The 20,882-nt window shown below is 36.2% G+C and overlaps 4 protein-coding genes across 4 annotated transcripts in view; 1 reads left to right on the forward strand and 3 right to left on the reverse strand.

Annotated features, from left to right (window-relative positions):
• Positions 1-3,552, reverse strand: part of LOC127801911 (5'-methylthioadenosine nucleosidase-like) — a 42,883-nt gene extending 39,331 nt beyond the window's left edge. Inside the window, exons 1-2 of the mRNA XM_052337443.1 lie at positions 3,308-3,552; positions 3,115-3,178 (exon numbers count right to left, since the gene is read on the reverse strand). Coding sequence (XP_052193403.1) covers positions 3,115-3,178; positions 3,308-3,419 — 176 coding nt within the window. The 5' untranslated portion in view covers positions 3,420-3,552. The remainder of the gene's footprint in view (positions 1-3,114; positions 3,179-3,307) is intronic.
• A 3,463-nt stretch (positions 3,553-7,015) lies between these two features.
• On the reverse strand, positions 7,016-12,929 carry LOC127801192 (COBRA-like protein 1). Its single transcript, XM_052336099.1, has 6 exons — positions 11,279-12,929; positions 11,111-11,190; positions 9,908-10,361; positions 9,381-9,540; positions 8,982-9,238; positions 7,016-7,662 (listed from the first exon to the last, which is right to left on the reverse strand). Exons 1-6 carry the CDS (start codon positions 11,403-11,405, stop codon positions 7,352-7,354), a joined length of 1,389 nt encoding a protein of 462 aa, XP_052192059.1. The 5' UTR covers positions 11,406-12,929; the 3' UTR covers positions 7,016-7,351.
• A 533-nt stretch (positions 12,930-13,462) lies between these two features.
• LOC127802310 (uncharacterized) lies at positions 13,463-16,441 on the reverse strand. The gene is made up of 5 exons (XM_052338041.1): positions 16,110-16,441; positions 14,528-14,827; positions 14,225-14,443; positions 14,006-14,134; positions 13,463-13,940 (listed from the first exon to the last, which is right to left on the reverse strand). Exons 1-5 carry the CDS (start codon positions 16,383-16,385, stop codon positions 13,725-13,727), a joined length of 1,140 nt encoding a protein of 379 aa, XP_052194001.1. The 5' UTR covers positions 16,386-16,441; the 3' UTR covers positions 13,463-13,724.
• A 2,902-nt stretch (positions 16,442-19,343) lies between these two features.
• Positions 19,344-20,354, forward strand: LOC127802491 (auxin-induced protein 6B-like). Its single transcript, XM_052338325.1, has one exon. The coding sequence runs from the start codon at positions 19,567-19,569 to the stop codon at positions 19,984-19,986; it is 420 nt and encodes a 139-aa protein (XP_052194285.1). The 5' UTR covers positions 19,344-19,566; the 3' UTR covers positions 19,987-20,354.
• The last annotated feature ends 528 nt before the right edge of the window (positions 20,355-20,882 follow it).

The raw sequence follows: 20,882 nt of genomic DNA on the forward strand, positions 1-20,882 counted from the left end.
CTTATTGTCTTCTCTAGTGAATTTTGCAACTCCTCTGATCTCTCTGCTGCTTTTCACCCTCTCTGATGCTCCAGTCACCTGCTCTGGCTCTCTTTTTGGTCACAACCACAATTACGGGCAGCATTTAGCAATCTTTTCACCTAATATTCATTGTCACTGGATTTCTCTACAGCACTTCTCTTCAGCAACCTCTCTACCCTCCAATTGCTTTCTGTGCAATTTTTTTGTCCTCTGACAACCCTCTCTGGTGACTTTCAGGCAACTTTTCTAATGTTCTGATTTTTTGGGTCAAATACTGGCATCTCAAAAATGATATTATTGAACCCATCAATTCCATTTTCGATGACTCTTAAGTTTCCAACTACAACACTTGATCCCAACAAATAAACTTTTTTTACTAGTCATAAGTTGCGGTGCTATGTTTTTGGTGCCAAAACATGACCTCCAAGTAAAAAAGCTAAGTTTTCCTAATCATGAAGAAGATAAGAAAGTATTCATTGTCCTATTTTGCCTCCATTTACTATCTTTACTCCATTACCAAATTTTACTTCCTGATTTAGGAATACCAGTTTGATTGGAACTTGTTTTCCAATCAATACAATTGCAAAAGTCATGTTGCCTTATAAGTTTAGTTGGACTCTAAAATTGATTAGATGTGTCAGGAATCTAGCCAATTTATTGTTGACTATTACTCTCAAGCCACTAGTGTCTGAGATTAGCTATCACAAGCCAGCCCTATTTCACTCATGTGACATGCCGCCTCCACCTAGTTACTTCTAAAATATCATAATGGTTGTCAATTCATTCACTGCAGATGATCTACCTTTGAGGTTGAGTATCATGCACTTGCAGCGGCCCTTTTGAGCCCATGTGGGTACCATGACTATTTATTGATATGGGTGTCTATCAAACTCCCGGCTCCTTTTTTTATTGTGAGTCTGTGACTGTCAGGCTATTTTTCAGATTACTGATAATGATATTTTTCGCTAGTAAAGTATATATATTGAAATTGATGGCCACTTAATCCAACAGTACATATAGGTGGCATTCTTCACATGGAAACTGTGGCTTTAGTTAATCAACTTGTCTATATTTTATATAGTCACATCCACCTAGTCGTCTTCTTGAGCTTGTTTGCCAACATAAGATAGCTTATTCAAAACCACCTTTGAGTTTGAAGGCAATGTTTAAGATATATTTTATGCATGTGAATTTGTAAGATTCGATAGATTTAGATTTATTGATTTCTTGGTACATTTTATATATAGAAGGGTTTTTGCTTCATCTGTTATACATATTCCTCTTTGTCTCCTATTATCTTTCTTAAAATATAAAATAGAGCTTCAGAAAAGGTAAGTTTGCATCTCAAGTAAAAAGTTAGAAACTCAAAATTCTTGTATCAAGTGAAAACAAGGTAGTCAGTTAAAACTCCATATTGATGGCAGTACAAGAAAATTCCGTCCTGTTATTTGAGGTACTTGGTGTCCCGCTATAGGAAGAGATTTTCCTTCAGTATTCTACCTGTTCTGAATACCACTTTATCATATAAACTGTTATCCTAGGGTTACTTAAATATGAATCTTTAGCCGAAAACACACCTCTCACATGCACAATCATTCACGGTTTGAATGATATCAATCAGAACAGAAAACACAAACAGAATTAAAAGCCAACAGTAAATACAAAATGAACAGAAACAGAAACGGAATTGAAAGAATAAGAACGCACAAACCAAACATCCACAAAAACACCGAGAATATCCTAATTCAGATTGTCCTTTAGGACAACCCTACATCCAGCCTAAGAACCCTCCAAGAGCAGCCTTCTTTGAGTCAAAGAACAAAGAACAATGACCAGTATAACTGGTTGCACCCCACGATTGCAAGCCTTCTCTCAAGATTACAAAAACTATTCTAAAACCACAGCCTTTCCTCTCTTAAAGCTTTCTCGTGAAACAATAATATCATGAGTTAATGATGCCTAGCCCCCCTTGCCCTATTTATAGAATATTAGGGCGATAACTCCTAGGCTATTACAAAATCGGGTATTGATATTACCAGATTACCCCCAACTTAACAGCTAATTACAAGTCAGGCCACCGCCTATCTCTACCCTCTAAAACCGCATAATAACCTATGCAAAGACACTGCTATCACTGCCATTAATACTCTAGGCAAACTCTAATATAAACAAAAAGCAATAAGAGTGTGTTTGATAGTATGGAAATTCCATGGAAAATGTTACATCTGAGTAATTGAATTCCATCTTTGCTGTTTGACGCACTGCATTTTCCATGGAATTCAGTACAACTCTTTAAAGCATGTTTTGGCCTATTTTCCATGGAAAATTAATTCCAAGGGGATGGTGGTTTTTGTTTCCCATGGAAGTTGGGAAACGTTTTCTTTTCCAACTACATGCAATCAAACACACCCTAAGTGTTTACAATTTTAATATATATCCAGATTGTTCACAGCCTCCCACGATCCTATAATTAGGTTGCAGCTATGTGATACATCAAATATCTATTCCCTAGGCTAGGTAATGGCAAGCTTGACCATTGAATATTAAAAGGATCTCAAGGATATATTCTACGATGTGCAAAAAACATGTATAACATTTAGATTTGGTGTTCCCCTCAAACACAGCCCTCTCACTATTAAGATCACCAAATTTGGCCTCAATTTTTCAATTGTTTACTTTCAAATAACTCCTATTATCATTCATTCCCCAGAAAAAACTGAAAAGTAATGCATCTACATAACTGTGCAAGCCCTATTCTTTTATTTATGAAAGAAAAAAAGACTCTAAATCTAAATGCTTCGGCTTTTCTTTCAGTGTCCAGTAGAAGAGCTCTGGCACAATTAGTGTATCCTCTACCTCTAGTTATCCATAAAAAAAAACGCACAGCTCTAACCAGCTTCATCAACGAATGTATTTGCCTATGAATGTAATGTAAATCTAAACTGAATAAAGAAAAATGGGGGGGGAATATTGAATACAAGTATAATGTTACATAATTTGTTTCGTAGCCTGGGAGGGGCTAAGTAACGCAAAGCCCTAATTATTATTAACAAACGATAACAAGAAGAAGGAGAAGAAAAAGAAGAAACTGACACACAATCAAGGTCCTCCTTGAGCTGGAACCTGTCGACAAGAGGGTTGGCTTCGGCCTGCATTGCTGGTGATCCAAACCAAAACTCAGTCCATATCCCGCAAAACTCGATAAATAGATAGCTGATGCATTTATACATATACACCGTCTATGTGTGCTTAAATGCGGAAGGAGAGATGGAATAAACAAGTGTACCGATGATTATGGCGATAGTCGAGATGCGGCGGTTATCGGCGGCGGAAGTGATGGGGATGGTGACGGACTCCTCCTCTGTAGTTTTTGATTTCTCTTCTTGCGGAGGAGCCATGGCCGTCGCCAGCAAGCTGTTGTGACTCTGAGATAGAAAGAAGGGCAACTTCCGAAAGCAAAGCTGGAGCGGCGTAATTAATTGCACCCAATTTGGATGAAAAAATCCAGAAAGAAAGAGAGAGAGAGAGAGAGATGTTGCCTCGAAAAAAACGTAAACGGCTCTTTAGAGCCAGTCAAGTCAATGCCTAAAATATCAACTGTTTACAAATTTATTTTACAAATTTTATATTTTTATTTCCATACTTTCACTTTATTTTTATAGTAATTTATATTTTTTATTATTTTAATTATATTCTTAAACTCTATTTTTCAAGTTAAGTTAATTCTCTATGCTTTAACATTTTTCTTGTATATTAATTCAGATTTTTTATTATTTCTATTACATTTCTAAAATTATATTTTTAAATTAATTTAATTCTTATATTTTTATATAAAAAAATAAAATAAGATGACAAGATAATTGTGATACTCTATTTACTTCAAAATGTAAAGATTAAATTAATTTAAAAATACAAATTTACTAATATAATCAAAATAATAAAAAAAATTAGATTGTTACAAAAATATAAAAAATCACAAATGGTTACAAAAATATACAAATTATATTTTTTTTTTTTTTCAAATTTCTGTATGATAAAATTAAAACAAGGGTTAATTGTATGGTTTGCGTGGGACCCACAATATTGGGTTAATTGGAGTTAGAGCCTTTTTAAGTGATGGTTTGTTTCAGGGGGCTTAAAATCTATTTGGTATTGTTTGTTATACTATCTTATATTATGATTGTTGTATTGTTTTGTGTTTTATTATTGTATTATATTATAAAAGTAATATTGATAAAATAGTGGCCATAGTGTGGTGCTTATTAATGTTTAAAACAAGAAGTAATAGGTGTTTGAACAATATTTTATTATCGTTTTATAAAATAACTAAAATTATATTAAGACATTAAATACTTATTTTTTAAAGAACTAATAGCATGAAAAAACTAAATTTTTTCGCGTTTTTGTGATTTTTTTCCAAATGTTTTAATTTTGGCAATAAACGTCCGATTTGATCGATTAATTGCAATTTTGGTCACGCTCGAAATTTGATTCAAGATGCACCCGCTGATGTGACATACTACATGACATTTTAAAATATTTTAATTAGGTCCTATGTTGATATACGTAAAAAAAAAAAAAAAAAACATATATGTGTTATATATATTATACATAGAAAGAATAAAGGCAGGCGAAGGACAGAGATGATGATGCAGGAGGACGGTGACAATGTTGGGCTAGAGGTGGGGGCTGATTTAGAAGTTAGAGGCAATGATGAAGGTCGATCTAGAATCTGAAAGCTTGATGGTCTATCGTTGACATTGATAGGGCTAGCTTAAGTGACCAACGGAGAGAGACCAACAAAAGACGTTATTAGCTGGCAAGAATAAAGGGTCGTCAATTGTTTTCTATGAGGTGGGTGTGAACATGAGGAAGCCCAGATTAGTCATTGTCGTCGTGAGTAGGAGCAAGCCCAAATCGATCGAAGCCTTTAGCTTCCAAATCGGTTGTCATCATCTCCATTCTACACCTGCTTCATTCTCTTTGTGTATAATATATATATATATATATATATTTAATATTTTTTTATTTTTTTACATGTTTCAACGTAGGGTCCATTCAAAATATTTTAAAATGCCAGACGCACACACCTCTTGAATCAGATTCGACTCTTGATTAAAATTGCAACTAATCGACCAAATCATGCATCTATTACTATAATTAAAATGTTTAGATAAAATTGTAAAAATACAAAAATATTTAATTTTTTCATGCCAATAGCCCTTTTTTAAAGGGGTAAATGACGGTCCTGAATTTTACATTTTATAACAAGTTATTCATTTATTAAAAATTTTATCAAAAAATTATGACATAATATATACATAAAATAAAAGTTAAAAAAAAATAAAAGTAACAATTGTCAATAGCGCGCGATAGCCACAATTACAGAATCAACAACGGAAGAACCCATTGTTGGGTCTTTCTTCTTCTTCTTCGAAAATTATGTGTATATATATATATATATATATGATGTGACATTATCTAAAATTACAATAATATCCCTACACGCTAGTGGCCTCGCTTGCCATGTGGATTGCTCGAAAGACTGACACGTGACAAGTCAATAATCCGGTGCGGAGTCCGAAAGATCTAGGCCAAATCGTGAGACCCGTTCCATCTTGATCAGGGTCCTCATCAAGTATAAAAAATTCTATAGTTCTCACATTTATGACAACCTGTATTCATTCTATTAATTTGAGCGTCAGAGTCCACCCTGGGAGAGCCTAGCCCCGTCATTCCGTTGTCTTGCAGGTTCTATCACCGAGATTCGACATCACTAAGTTTGAGGTTCAATTCTCGAGATCCAGCTACAAAGGTAGCACGTGGTAATTGGTCTAAAAAACAATCATCAATATATATGTACAAAATTTTCAAAACATTAAACAACGGTTTTTTATTTTTTATTTTTTTTATTTTATACATTTCATATGTTAATTTTTTGACTGAGTCCAAAGAAAATTTTAAAGATGGACTAAATTATAATAAAATTAAAAAAATTAATAGTTATTATAAAACAAATTGAAGTAAAATATATATAAAAAAAGATAAAATTGATAACCAAAAGTTTATTTTAAAGTGTTGCCAAAAGCTAAAAAAGTGATTTGAGCTTTTCACTCGAAAATTTACTTATAGATTTGCAATCAGACGCTTAGGGTGCGTTTTCTTTATTTTTTAATTTTTAATTTTGAGTTTTAAATTCATTTTTAATTTTCTGTTTTGCTAATCTGTTTTTAGAAAATTAAAAACCTGTTCTCTTTGTCATTTTGAAAAACTATTTTTCAAAATAGAAAATTAGAAAACGCGTTCTCTTTGAAATTTTGAAAATATTTTTTTAATAATATTTTATTCAATAAATTTGATTATTAAGTAAATTATAAATATTTAATGTTAATATTATTAAAAAATATATAATTTTTAAATTAATAAATTTTATAATTTTTTTCCATTACAATAATAAAATATAAATAAATAAATATGTTTTGAGTTTTAAATTTATTTTGGATGAAAACACTCAAAATAACTTTTTATTGTTTTGAGTTTTATTTATAATTTTTTTTATTTTCAAAAATACATTTTTAAAAACAGTAAAGAGAACGTATTTTTATTATTTTAGAAAATTAAAAACTAAAAATAACTTAAAAACAGTAAAGAGAACGCAATCTTAGGCTTTTCTATGAATTTTTAGTAACAAAAGTCAAGTAAAAGACTCATTCCGAATAAACCCTTTTCTTAAAAAATTATTTAATTATCAAAAACTTAATTTTTATTAACTTAGTCGAGTAGGTTCAATGACACTCACTAGTTCATTACTTATCAAGAAGGGGTTAAGGTTGATAATAAGATGAGCAAAACTCAATTTGATTCACAAACTTAAATAAGGGTCAATAACAATTTTACAAAAATAATCCCTAACAAAATATAAAAAATGATTAAGATGTAATGAATGAATTAAAAAGAAAAATCATAATTCAAAAAGTTATAAGAACATTCACAGCAATATATCTATAATAAATTAGCTAGGAATGGCAGTCAAGCTGGTTCACTGATGCACAGTAGCCATGGCAACAACAAAAGGGGGCCTCAAGGCCTCAGAAAAATGATACTAAGAAATAGAATATACATCATACTTAAGAATCATAAGAAAGAAACTCATCACCTGAAAGTTTCACAGTCGACCGTAGAGCACCAATCTTTACAACATCGACTTTTGACAGAATTATGGCAAGCATTGAGACGTGACAGAGAGGACTTTGGGTTGTTATTGGCAGGAATTTTACAAGCCAGAAGAAGCAATAATGCTGATGATAATGCAGGCATGTCAGAAGGGCGATCAGAGCCAAACGGCAAATGTTTTGAATGTCAAATAGATCAGAAGAGGAAGAAGAAGCAATAGGGGACGAGTAGGTTTGTGGTGGCTGGAGCTTCCATTTGGCAGCATTGGGAAAGAGTCTGGAAGAGACATTTGACAGTTCTCTCCATTGACATAAATCCTTCTGGGGAAGGCCCATCCGTTTCTCAATGTGAATGTCTTGGGGTCCTTTTTCAGAAGTATCTCTGTCGTCACTGAACCGACTTGGTTCTCTTGGGCGTTCAGCAGCTCAGTGTTGTAGTAGTCTATTCCCCAGAAGAGGGCAACTTCATCTGCATGCAAAACTTTCGTAGCTCAGAAATACATCACATCCAGAATGCAAATATCGCCCCAAGAGATGAATAAAACATCTTCAAGAACTTTGGCTTCATTGTGAAAACATGATCTAATGATTTCTGATAGAACCAGAAATTCAGCATATAGGCGATGAATAAAGATCTTTCTTGCATTCCCATCAAATTCTTTGAATTACAGAAAACTGTATGAGAATTAAAGAAAAAGGCACAAGTTGATGTTGATCACCCATAATGTAATATTGCCTAGTACAATGGGACCATATATGGGACAGTAGGATGGATGGGATGGGATGGGATTCATGGATATATTGCTAGAATGCAGGAGAGAGGCTCACACAAATGTTACTACCTAGTGTTAGTGTTTTAGAAGGCGAAGGGGCAAGGCGACGTGTTATAACTTTGTATTGAATGGACAAAGTTTATGGAGCGCACATGCGGGTGACTCGATTGTTATGAAAATAAATATTTCAAAAGCTTTAATTTATAAACTAATAATATTTATTTTTATAACAATTCATTTTTTGACTACTTCAAGAGAGATTAATGTTGCACGGATAGACTTGGAATTGTCAAAACAAATTTGGTGGGCTTCAATTGAAAAAACGTAGATAAGAAGTAGCATGACTTATTTTTTAAGGGTCGCCAGATAAATTTAATAGATACAATGGAAAAAACTTTTGTCTGAAATACTTTTCATATCTCACTTTTTCCGATCTATATTTTGGTTAACAAACACTACCCAAGAGTATAAATTTTTGCTTAGTAATAGTAAATAAGAGTTTTCATTAAATTAAGTTCTACAATCAAAGTAATTCATGAAAAAGTTAATAATTTAATGATTAGTAACTGACAACACTAATAAATTATATTAGTTAAATAAAATAAGTTAATCTATTTCAGTCTCTTAGATTTCTAAGTTGCTTAGTGGCTTTTTAATCATATGTTCTCTAATAAAGTCAAAATGTCTAACAACTATAACTAATGGTAATTCATTAAATTTTGGGTAGTTCATTGGGCGTACACCTCAGGCTCCTGGGGCGTAAAAGCTCACCTTAAGTGCCCAGTGCAACGCCTCACCCACTAAGGCCTTTTCCCAAGGAGAGTTGTGCTTTTCACAACTGCCTGAGCTCACCCCAACTTCGCTTTTAAGACTATGCACACTATGCATGATAATACATGTTCAATCTCCATTTATAAAAAGCTCTATCAGGTTTAATCGGTTCAAAATGGTGTTTCTTAACGTATGAAAAAGGCCAAATAACAAAGATTTGAAAGTGACCAGTGGTAAGAAATACCTGTGATCCCAACAGTGGGAAGCATTGTGCTGTTGAAGCTATAACTTCTTGAAGTCTGGCTAAAACCAGGGTGCTGAACTAATACATTCCAGTTTGAGTAGTTCCTTCTATAATTGTAGTTAGAGATAGTCAGCTTTAGCCGCCAATGATCCCTGTAGTTGTTCTTGAAGTGCCAGTGAACTTGAAGTGGGCACATATGATCTGTGCAGTGAACTATGTCTGCATCACTGACTGACTGTATAGAAGTCGAGTCTTCTCTGTTAAGTACACAAAAATTCCACATGAGTGCCAATTAAACCTACAAAAAGAAAGATTTTTGACAAACTGATATACCCGGAAGAGGGAGCATGTATTCAGCTTCATGTCTCAAATTTAAGCATGCCACTAACTATGGCTCACCTAATACATGATGTTGTGTTATTTCCTGCAGGTTTGCATCCACAGCTACAATGAGGGCATGATGTAATGGTTGGATTGTAAAACGTTGAGAGTGAAACACAACAAATTGGTATTCGGTTAGCCAAGTAAGTAGAATATGTGCACGTTGATTTCCATGTCCCTGGAAACCACAAGGTTATCATCAGAACATGGCTTCTATTAGAAGGCAATAATGATCCTCAAAATAACTAACTATTGCGTGTAGTTTTCTTCTAACTAATGACAGTCTGATAAAGAAAGAATCATCCAACTCAGCCAATTCCGTTCTGTAGAAAGTTCACTTTTTTGTGCTGTGCATGAAAACGATCCTCCCCAACCCTCACAAGGGAGGGTCGTGCAATGGGGACATCCTTTAACGCTAAGGCAATCCTAATGTATTCATCAAATTTATGGGATCCTCCAGAATCTTGAAGAGTCTTATACTTCATAATTTGCTAGACCAGTGAACTAGGTTTGTTTTATGCAGTGATTGACAGTGAAACACTTACTGAAAACCTGCTCTTCTCTTCTACCCCCAATAACTGATGAAACTGTAGGGTCAGTGTCCACCATTGGCCCACAAGTGTAACCAGGTCCAGGTGCCATGAGGGTAAGATTTAAAGGCTTGTATCCAGGAGTATTACTTTCCAAGTTTCCAACTGTAATCAGGAAAGATGAGAATGACGTGGAAGGGTTGATAGCCCAGGCAGCAAGGCGGCCACCATGACAGCAGCCTTCTGACCTATTAATGGGTGCAGTATCTGGCATGAGATCAACTATAATGGGGTCCTTCTTGCAGGAGTGTGGTACTTCGGATTTGAAGGATGAGCAATTCCCCTGTTGGGTTGCAAAAGCACCAAGCATTGACCAGATAACCTCATTTTTGGACCATGTCCACCCGAGTTGCCAACCAGATTGGTCAAAATGACGATACTGATAATAGTTCTGGATGGTTACCCTTACCTAAAAACAACACCTGCTTTAGAGAAGGAGAATTTTTTTTTACTAATAACTGCAAGTAATTCAAAAATGAAGGATGCAATGATCAAAACTGCATTGACTGCAGAAGTAATGGAATTAAAACAACATCCTACTAGCTCATTTCACTTGAGGCTTGTCTTTGTTTTATCTACTAACCAGAAAATCAGCAGTTCATTCAGTATTAACATATGATTTTTGACCTTTCTATGTCCTTTTCTTTTTAAGTTCCATTTATTCACCCTATCCTAAATCTATAGACAAGTTTGTTTTGAAAAGCAAATGATCTTCAAAACACAAAACTGCCATTGGACATTGTATACCTTGTACTTTGTGAAGATAAGCTTATTTCTAATTTCTCCACTCCCAATTAGTCCAGAACCCCAAGGCTGCTTTGCTAACAATCAGAGTGGAGAAGCAAGATTTACATGGCCAGTTGAGCATGTGCAATGCATTGATCACAGTAGATCATATAGTGAGATTTAGACTGAAATCCCAACATATTTCTGACAGCCCAATCACCAGAGTTAATTGAATATAGTCAGAGATGATATACTCATCAAATGCAGTCCGTGCAGCATATTGGAATTAAGCGATTTTTGCAAAGATGCTCACCATTTATTGATGTGTATTGAAAAAATGCAACATATTCGATCAAACAACTTGACTCTCTGCTTGAACCGTATGACAATTTAAAGCAGCCATAAGAAGATACCATTGATTTTTATACTAACCACATATCCATCAATTCTCCATTGAAGTATGTCAAAGGTAACTGTGATGTTACCATTAGGATCCAAGGGATCATAGCAGGCTGCAACAAAGAAAGCATCCAAGTTAGTAATGAACAATTCCTTGGGAGAAAGAAAAATCAAATAAGAAACAAAAGGAAAGTACGATGCCTGAAAGTCTGCACATGGAAAGTAATAATATCAATGTCAGTGGAAAGGTAGTTAACGCCATCCTCCCTCTGGAGATTAGCAGGTTGAGATGGATTGAAGCTCCTATAGTTGAAGGAGACAAATTCATGGGGTCTTCCTGAAAAATTTACAATCAAGGAAGGATATGCCCTAAGCCTATGCAGAGCCACCTCAGCGCCATATCAACTGTCCTTGTTTGCAACAAAATACAATCATTGGAAACATCAACAATCTAGAACAGACAAATTCTGAAGATAAAGTCCCAGAGTGTTCCGAGTACTAAGGATGAATATTTACTAAACAACATCTAAGGATGAATATGTACTAAACAACAAAACACAAGCCTCTAGAAAGCCTGCTTTGTCTTCTCCACTATCTCCTCCCTTTTGGTCTGGGATATACAGGGGCAGCTCGTGCATAAAATTCCAAACAGAAGGCAAGATATTATACCTTGTTATATTACTTGCTTGACAAGGTTGTAACTGTTCCTGCTGATAAAAGTACGGTATACTGTACAAGTACATTCCTAGGATACTAACCCCCCATTTTTCACGATCCTCCCAGTTTAACAAGGGTTATATAGGATTATTTTTGTATGCAGTCTTAATTTTGCTTTGCAAAGAAATTATTTTGTAATTTGAGCATGTGACCCTCCAATTACAAAGAAACAATCTTATTGTTGCCTCTAAAACTCGCTCTCTATGACGTATTGATGCTAACCTTTTACGCCCCCCCAAAAAATCTAGATTTACCCTATATGTTCTGTAATATTCTCTCATATTTACCACACTAAGGAATGTGAAAAGATAAAGTGGAAGAAAATTCCCTACAAAATATTGCTAAACAAATTCAAATATTTACTAATCCGGTTCTTTGTAATATTCTTTTGATGGATGTATCTATGAAGCCCCAGAAATAATCCTTTTGTTACTCAGATAGGGGAATTCGTCGTGCTTGGGACTAGCATCCATGTAAATCCAAATATGCCTTTAAACCCACTAAAACAAGAAGCACCAGTCATGCGATGTACAGTTCTGTAAAAGGCTAAAAGCTCCTGTTCACCCTCACATCCAAACACCAAGCACCCTCGAAAAGTACCCAAAACAATCATAAGAGACATCGGTATATCAGTTCAATCCCGTCAAGTTTTGTTCATAATTTTCTAAGTTTGGAACCAGATTGACCTGCAGCTGCAGGCATATATATAGACGCGCGTCCACTGTCACTGAAGCATTTCGGCGAGCATCTAGGATGCGCCGGCTGGCGGAGCTTTACAAGCACCATCCGGTGGTATATGACATGGGCCATATCTAGTTTTGCCACACTGCTATGCTACAATGGACTTAAGGCTGCAGGCATATAGACACGCGTCCACTGTCACTGAAGCATTTTGGCGAACATCTAGGATGCGCCGGCTGGCGGCGCTTTACAAGCAACATCCGGTGGTATACGACATGGGCCATATCTAGTTTTGCCACACTGCTATGCCACAATGGACTTAAAGCTGCAGCCATATAGACACCCGTCCGCTGTCACTGAAGCATTTTGGCGAACATCTAGGATGCGCCGGCTGGCGGAGCTTTACAAGCAACATCCGGTGGTGAATGACATGGGCCATATCTAGTTTTGCCACATTGCTATGTGTAACGTGAATTTATACGGGGTTATATGTCAAACTTATTTGTAAATATAACATTTTTTTATTGTGTTTCGTAATTTTTAGAAAAAAAAAACATATTATATCTACAAAATAGTTGTGTGAAAATATAAATATATAATATTAAAATTAAAAAAATAATAAATTTACAATTAACAGTTAAAGTAATATTTGTTAATTAAAATATAAATAAAAAATAATATATAAAAAATATTCTAGATAAGAGTATTTTAAAAATATTACGTTAACTATTTTATACCTTAATATAGAAAACATTCTAATCTTATTTTGGAATAACTGTTTTTATGCGACTCTTTATGCTTTCGATTACGTCAGGAATAGTAAACGCAAGTTGGACCTTTAATTTTTAAACAAGATGAGGATTGAACTTGCAATTTATCGGATTGACACCAACATATTGCTCATTCAATTACTCGACTTATATTGTGGAGCATATTTTAATCTTATCTTACTACATACTTTATATCATTTTAAGCAAACGTTACCCAAATAACAATGAACGTACATTGTTCCTTTGTTGTTCAATAGAGATGGTTTGTGATATCAAGCAACGGCTCTCCACGCCTAAGCAAGCAACCCAAAGCCCTTACATCCGCTGTATGGACATTCATTCAATTCAACCCCCAGTTAGAAACGAGTTCGTTTTCATGGCCGCAACGGCAAAGGATCAATCCAAAGCGAGCAAGCGTACGTGCTCTTGCAGATTACATATATCTCAACCATTTCTCGTCTGCTTCTCTTCTTCTAGTTCTAGGGTTCCGATTGAGTAGTCCGCAAGAGGGACGAAGCAGATGGAAGGGGCTGGTGCACCACTGAATCCGTGGAAACCGATATCGGGTTGCCTTCCAACTGCAGCATGATGCTCCCCAGTATTTCCGTCAATATCTTCCCGAATTCCCCTTCTTTCACCGCCTTCCCGTCGTCGGCATCCAGCATCTTCAACGCCTCCGCCATAATCTTGTCCATCTGCCCGATTATTATAACTAAATCGATCAGAAAGCCAAAGCAATTTAATCATTGAATTGCGGTACCTGATCAACGGCGCCTAAGGGCGGTAAACCGGCCGCCGGCGCCACCGTATCGAGCGCCACCCGCAGATACTCCTTGGACATCTTCCGATGTCGATCTTTTGGCACGCTTTTCAGTGCTATTTGCAGTGTCTGAAGGAATTGCAGGACAGAAATGGCGAACCATGAGTAATCTGATAGACTATGATTAGAAAAGCTAAATAAGAAGGGGAAGATACCGACCTTGTCCAGTTCGATTTTGTTGGATAACAGTCTCTTGATGCCGTCTCCATTAAAGGTCTTCTCGCTGTGGGCAACCATCACAGGCCGCTCGTTGAGGCTCTGGACGGCCATCTCCGCCGCTTTCATGAACGCCGCCAGAAAGCTATCTTGAGAGATGTCTTGCCGATCATAATCGCCATCGCATGATCGCAGAGCAGCCTCTATAACGTTGCTCATAACCTGCTCGACGAAGAAATACCATCAAGGTCATAATAGAACTTTCAATCAATTTTTGGTCCCTGAAGAAGTTAATGCATAAATTACCCAAGAATCTGAAGCGGGAGGCATTATGTGATGGAGTGAAAGCTTCTGAAAAGCGCGAACAATGGTGTGTTTGAGGGTTCCCCCGGGCAGTGGCTCTATCTCGGAGAATATGGAAACCATCTCGGGTTCGAAAGCTGAGCTGTGAATGAAGTGGCAGAGGTCTTGGCCGTCGACGCGAAGAATGAGGACAGGGTCGCACTTTAAGCCGGCGGCCATGCCCAGAAGAATATCGGAGAGAACCTTTCTGAACTCAGCCTTACTCACCCTCTCCGCCGTGCCATGAGTGAATTCACTCAAAACCTGTAAGTGCGTATATATATATATATATATTAATATATATGTGTGTGTCTCGATAAGACTATGTTTATGATATTATTTTAACAATACATTTTGGCCATATTTTTTTTATTATTTAAAAGACATTCTTTGAATCAATTATATTTTAATTTTTTTATTATTTTAATTATACTTTAAATTATGTAATTTTAAACTAATTATATATCTCGATAAATTTATTGATATAAATAAATTTAAAAATATAATTAAAATAATAAAAATTTTAAAAATACAAATTAAGTCGAATCAACAGCTTAAATGAAAGAAAACTAATATCCTTATATTATAAGTAAAGACGTATATCCTTATAAGAAGTAGAAGATGCTAAAAAACTTGGTGACATGAGATGAGCATTGAATATATGTTTTTAAGAAAAAAGAAAATACAAGCCTCAAGTATAAATTGAGCGGTCAGGTAAGTGATATGTTAATTTTGTATCGGTAGGTCGTGAGTTCAATTCTTATATTGTATAATGAGACAGAAACTTACACTTGTGATTTATTTTCTCTGTCGAAATCAAAAACACAAGCGAAAAAACCCGTACAAAGATGATCATGCCAAGAAAAAGAAAAGTACAAAGCATCTCTATCTCTATCCCTAGGGGTAGTGATGAATCATACAAATGCTATAGCCTATAGACATGAACCAATATAGCCCAACCATAAGTCCATTTAATCCAATGATTAATCTACTTTGTCCGAAAAATTTACCAACAGACTTATCGAATGGGGTCAAAAAGACCCAAATGCCCTCGCCCCCGCTGTTTTCTCCTCTTTCTTTTCTGTGGCCGCCTTTGCAATTGTCGCCATTGTCTCGCTGACCATCGCTGCATCCTCAAAGGATACAACAAAGAGGCGAGGTAAGACAAATTAAGGCAACGACAAGACGATAGTTGCAGAGACGGCCATAGAAGAGAGAGGGGAACGAGCAGCAGGGGCGAGAGTATTTGGGTTTTTTTGACCCTTTTCGGTCTCTCAAGCAATATGTAGAACGACTTTTAATCCAAACCTATCTACTCAATTAAAACTTACTCAATTAAAACTTGTGACCCTCTCTCAAATATTATGGGTGATGTAATGGAAGATAATAATTAAACTTTAATTTGAGAGAAATTCATCTAATCCATCTATTTAAGTTTTCGAATTATATTAAATAGTGTCACCAGATATAATCTAATTGACCCAATCAAATTAGAACTTGTTTGTGATCCACTATTCGCGAGAGGGAGAGAGAGAGAGAGAGAGACCTGAGAGTAGATATGGTCGGAATGAGCAGAAGAACCCTGAGGGGGGAGGCCAAGGGCGGCGCCGATATCAGCGACGGCTGGTTGCAGCTCTTTGACGGAGAGCTTGCCGTCGCCGTCTCCGTCGAGTTCGTGGAACTTGTGATCCACGAAGTTACTAAACACTTGCTCGTTCCGGACCAAAGCTATTATATCTGAACCGTCCATCAGCGCCGTCGTCTGAGCCCCACTTCGCCTCGTCGTCATCGCACTAGCACAATTCTGATCATCTGCCGCCATGCATCCACCACCTGTTGTTGTTGTTATATATGAAACCTTGTGTACAAGCTGCAAAAGCTAAATTATATATATAGATATATATATATATTCGGTTGGGCTTGGAAAAGGACGACGACTGGGCCTATCTGGATAATTTATCCTGGCTTGGACACCAGGAACCATCACAAGCTGCCACCTGCACGATGCAGCGGGTTTTGCGACCGACAAAACTTCTTTCTGTATTCTTAATTGATTTTTATCAACTTTTTAAATAGAGATCTAAAAAGTGTGGTAGTCTGAAAGAAGACTGGGCTGGGCTGGGCTGGACCATAGCCAGGTTGGCTTTTGTGGGCTTTCATTGACCAAGCCCATAACCTATATTTGTAAGCTTTTATTTACTGTCTAATAAAAAAAATAAAAAAGGAGCAAACAATATAATATTCGCTATAAAAAATTAGGCCAAGATGCAGTCAAATTGAGTTGAAGATAAGTTCACGAATAACAATAGAGTCAACAATATATTATCTTTTTTTTTATATTTGAATATAATTAAATATTTATAATATAACTTCAAACTTTTCCCTTTTGAAAATTATTATTATTATTATTATTTACTAACCTGCCTGCAAGCCTTGAATCACTAAATCTAGCTCCACCCTTTAGACTTTGTGCTTTCTTGAACTTCTACTACATCTATTACCCTCCATCCTTGAAGATTTCGAAATAGCTAATCTAGTTCAAATTGCAATAGTATATTAAATTAAAATATTATTATATATTATAATATTATCATGTATTAAAATACAATATAATTAGGATTGTAAATGAGCTAGGGATTTAGTATTTGATTTGATAAGAGACTGATGTAGAGATGGAAGGTTTCTGTCTCTATGCTTGGATTGGATTTAATCTCAAATCTCCTCATTTATTTTTCATTTGTTGATTTATAAAGCATAATCTAACCCTAGGTCAAATCTCACTCGTCTCCACCATTTGTCCCCCTTACCATTGATGCATTTTTCTTGCCATCCTTCTTCGTCATTCTTGTTGTCTCCATATCTGTCTCTCTCGCTGTCAATGCTTTCTTTTCGTTATTTTTGTCATTGACACCATTCTATATTGCCATTAATCTTGTCGCCTCTACCATGTATTTCTCTCATTGTCAACACTTCTTTCTCGCCATCTTCACCATCCATCTCGACCCTTCTCACTGCTTCCGTCATCCATTTCATTCACCATCAACGTCTCTTTCTCACCACTGCCATCACCTTTGCTACCTACATCATTCGTTTGTGTCGCTGCTTTATTTTTATCATATTCATTGTTACTACAAGCAAGCTCATTTATTATGTTAAATGAGTTGTCGATGAGTTGATCTCGATCTCAGTAAATCCTTAATGAGCTCGAGCTCGAACCTGACTTTTTTTTGACGAGCCGAGCTTGAGCAAAGTAAAGTTTGGCTTAGCTCAGTTCAATTACAACCCTAAATACAATATAGTTATATTTTATGATATTATGCTTTATTAGGTTATACAATGATGTTATTATGAAATAAGATAGATTGTTATAATATACATAGTACCATATAAAACTACAAGTTTATATTATTATACTATATATATATATATATAAATAAGATCATGTATATGGAATTGCAAATCCATGACCTTCCAACAAGAGAAATGGAGTCCCATCTCTCCACTCGTAACTTGGCCGTAAAAAGTCGGTGGCTGAACAGTACACTACACTTGCTATTATTAATTAATTGCCACTGCCCATTGCAGAATTGTGTTCTAAATTTGTTAAAACAATTTTTAATGGATGATCTTAATTAATTATTACATTAAGAGTGATGGTTAAGTTATAATAAATATGTTTTATTTGTATTTATTTATTGTATATCAGTAAAAGTTTCTCATTAGTTGATGAAATTAAACTGTACAATGCATTCATTTTCTTGCTTAGTCTCCAAGTAGATGAGTTAATAGAAATTCTATTTTTCACCAAGAGATTGGATATATTTTATTTCTTCATATTTGGTAACTCCCAAGTCCTAATAAGCTACAGACAAGTACGTCGTGGTATTGCCACAAAAACCTCAATTAATTGGCCTGATGGAGAGATCCATGAAATGCGGGGATTGAAATTAACCTTTTTTGTATGTATTGCATTTGATGTAAATTAATAACCAAACTTAACTGTCTTAACGAGGCAGGGGGAGGGAGGGGGGCCCCATCATATATTCCCTAAATCTTAGGAAATTATGTATTTTATTTTACTTAGAGTGGTAGTAGTGCATGCTGTGTTAAGATAGATAGATGGACAGGCAGGCAGGCGGGGAGACAGGAGATCATGGCCATGCAAGAAAAATTAGCACCAGGGCCTTGTCCTTTAATGCACAGTTAATCATGAATGAAGAAACATCTGTGTCTTAGTTTGAGATGTTAAGCAGCAGCAACATGATGATGATCAATTTTGTGGTGGGGGCTTTCTTTGCCTTTGATGGTGGATTTGATTTCAATCCACTGACTTATTAGAGACATTAATTAATTAAAATTTTTGTTTACTTGGATTAGCGTGCCTCCCTCCCTCCCTCCCTCCTAATCACCACCATGCCATGATTTAAAGTGTAAAAGCCTCTGGTCTGGTCAAACTAAAGTTGGCTTGTAATTGCAGAAAGGACCATATTGTAATTGTGTAAGAAGGTAATTGAATATTAAGACCCAGTTAAGTGTTAGTTGTCTACACATACACATGCGCATGCACATGCTGCTACATTCCTAGTTAGTTGTCCCAAGATTTCCTTAGATTCATTCAGAGTGTGTACATGCAGTTGTACACATTGTGTACGTACTGCCCCAATTTTGAAAAAATTGTAATCCCCAGTAGGGTTGTAATCCAACTTTAGTCCATTTATTTGTTTTGGGGGGGGGGGGAGGAGCTTGACTTCCAAGTTAGCAATGATCCCTCCCTCTGGTCTGCCCATCACATGGCCTTGGCAACATCACAACCAAACCCAACCAAACCAAACAACGCAATCTCGTAAATACCTCCATTCCCAAGGGCATTTCTGTCATACCATCCCCTTATAAAGACTCAGCACTCTCGTTCGCTTCTCCCCAACTCAAACTTCTCACGCTGCTCTTCGTATAAGCTACGCCGCACAGCAGCAACAGGCTCCCCGTTTGCCCGGAAAAAAAAAATGTCACCGTTTACCGGAAAGTCCAACAAGATCGGCCACATTGTCAGAGTCCGGCAGATGCTGCTGCGGTGGAGGAAGAAGGCGGCCGCCGCGGCGGGGAGAGTTCCGGCGGACGTGCCGGCGGGACACGTGGCGATCTGCGTGGGGAGCGAGTGCCGGAGGTTCGTCGTGCGAGCGTCCTATCTGAACCATCCGGTTTTCCGGCGAGTCCTGGCTCAGGCCGAGGAAGAGTACGGGTTCGCCAACCAGGGGCCCCTGGCCCTGCCCTGCGACGAGTCGCTTTTCCTGGAGATACTCCGAGTTGTGTCCCGGGCCAAGACCAACTCAGACTTCCAGAGATGCTCCCACGTGGATCGCCTTGGTGTTCCTGCCGAATCTCGACCGTTGGTTCGAGGGTTCCCCGACAAATCGGTCTACTAATTTAAGTACGAGTCGGCACCTGGAGCTAGTCGACCGACCCCGTCTACCTGACTGACTTCTGGGATTCTTATATTCTTTCTCCCTTTTTTTTTTTTCTTTTTCTTTTCGTTTTTTGGTAAAAACAAAAGAAAAAAGAAAATTGCTTAGCTTATATATATATATATATATATATATGGTATGGAGATGGCAAACATGGGCTGTGTCGACCCGGCCGAGTCATCCCGAGTTCGAGTGGGAGGCAGTCTAGATATGGCGAATATATAATATGATGATGATGATGATGATGATGATGATGTATATTTCTTGATTTATTGACTCTATGAAATGAAATGAAATGAATGTCTGATATATTTATCTCTTTTTTCTTTATTTAAGTATCTAATGTCTGTGGAATTGAGTTAATGATTGATTTGGCATCTGATCAGTCTCTAAGTAATCTAATTTAGTTAGTTAAGCATCACTCTGACCCAAATAATCAAAGGCAAAACTTTGGTCAAGTTTTTATACAACTCGATTACCATCCATCAATTAATGAGCTAAAAATTATTAAAGTTAAACTATGTTTTTTTTTTTGTTAGTTAGATGCTCTTTTATGTTGGGGTGTAGTCACTTATTTATTTTTTGTTATTTTAATTATACTCACCATCTATATATTTTTAAGTTACCTCGCACAATAAAGATAATCTATGTGTAAATAAATCACACTTGTAAGAGAGCGATATGAATAAAGACTTATTTGCTGGGCCAATGAAAGAGCGTCACGTCACATATGGAGTAGAAAGTTGTAAAAATTTAAAAGAATGATTTATCCCTTTGACGTCTCCTCAACTCTTTTTTTTTTTTTTTTTATTTATTTCCAACATCTTCTTAACTTCTTCTACTTCTTTTGTTACGTC

Source organism: Diospyros lotus, chromosome 5 (assembly GCF_014633365.1).
Source record: "Diospyros lotus cultivar Yz01 chromosome 5, ASM1463336v1, whole genome shotgun sequence".
NCBI lineage: Eukaryota > Viridiplantae > Streptophyta > Magnoliopsida > Ericales > Ebenaceae > Diospyros > Diospyros lotus.

Excerpts from the sequence above, each read along its gene's own strand:
- LOC127801192 (XM_052336099.1), bottom strand. The coding sequence starts at position 11,405 with ATGAATTTGTCTCCTTCAACTATAGGAGCTTCAATCCATCTCAACCTG. Across the intron at positions 10,362-11,110 it reads GGAGAATTGATGGATATGTG|GTAAGGGTAACCATCCAGAA; the intron begins GTTAGTATAAAA and ends TGTTGTTTTTAG. Across the intron at positions 9,541-9,907 it reads AAGAGAAGAGCAGGTTTTCA|GGACATGGAAATCAACGTGC; the intron begins GTAAGTGTTTCA and ends TGTGGTTTCCAG.
- LOC127802310 (XM_052338041.1), bottom strand. The coding sequence starts at position 16,385 with ATGGCGGCAGATGATCAGAATTGTGCTAGTGCGATGACGACGAGGCGA. Across the intron at positions 14,828-16,109 it reads CCGACCATATCTACTCTCAG|GTTTTGAGTGAATTCACTCA; the intron begins GTCTCTCTCTCT and ends ACGCACTTACAG. Across the intron at positions 14,135-14,224 it reads ACAAAATCGAACTGGACAAG|ACACTGCAAATAGCACTGAA; the intron begins GTCGGTATCTTC and ends CAATTCCTTCAG.
- LOC127802491 (XM_052338325.1), top strand. The coding sequence starts at position 19,567 with ATGTCACCGTTTACCGGAAAGTCCAACAAGATCGGCCACATTGTCAGA.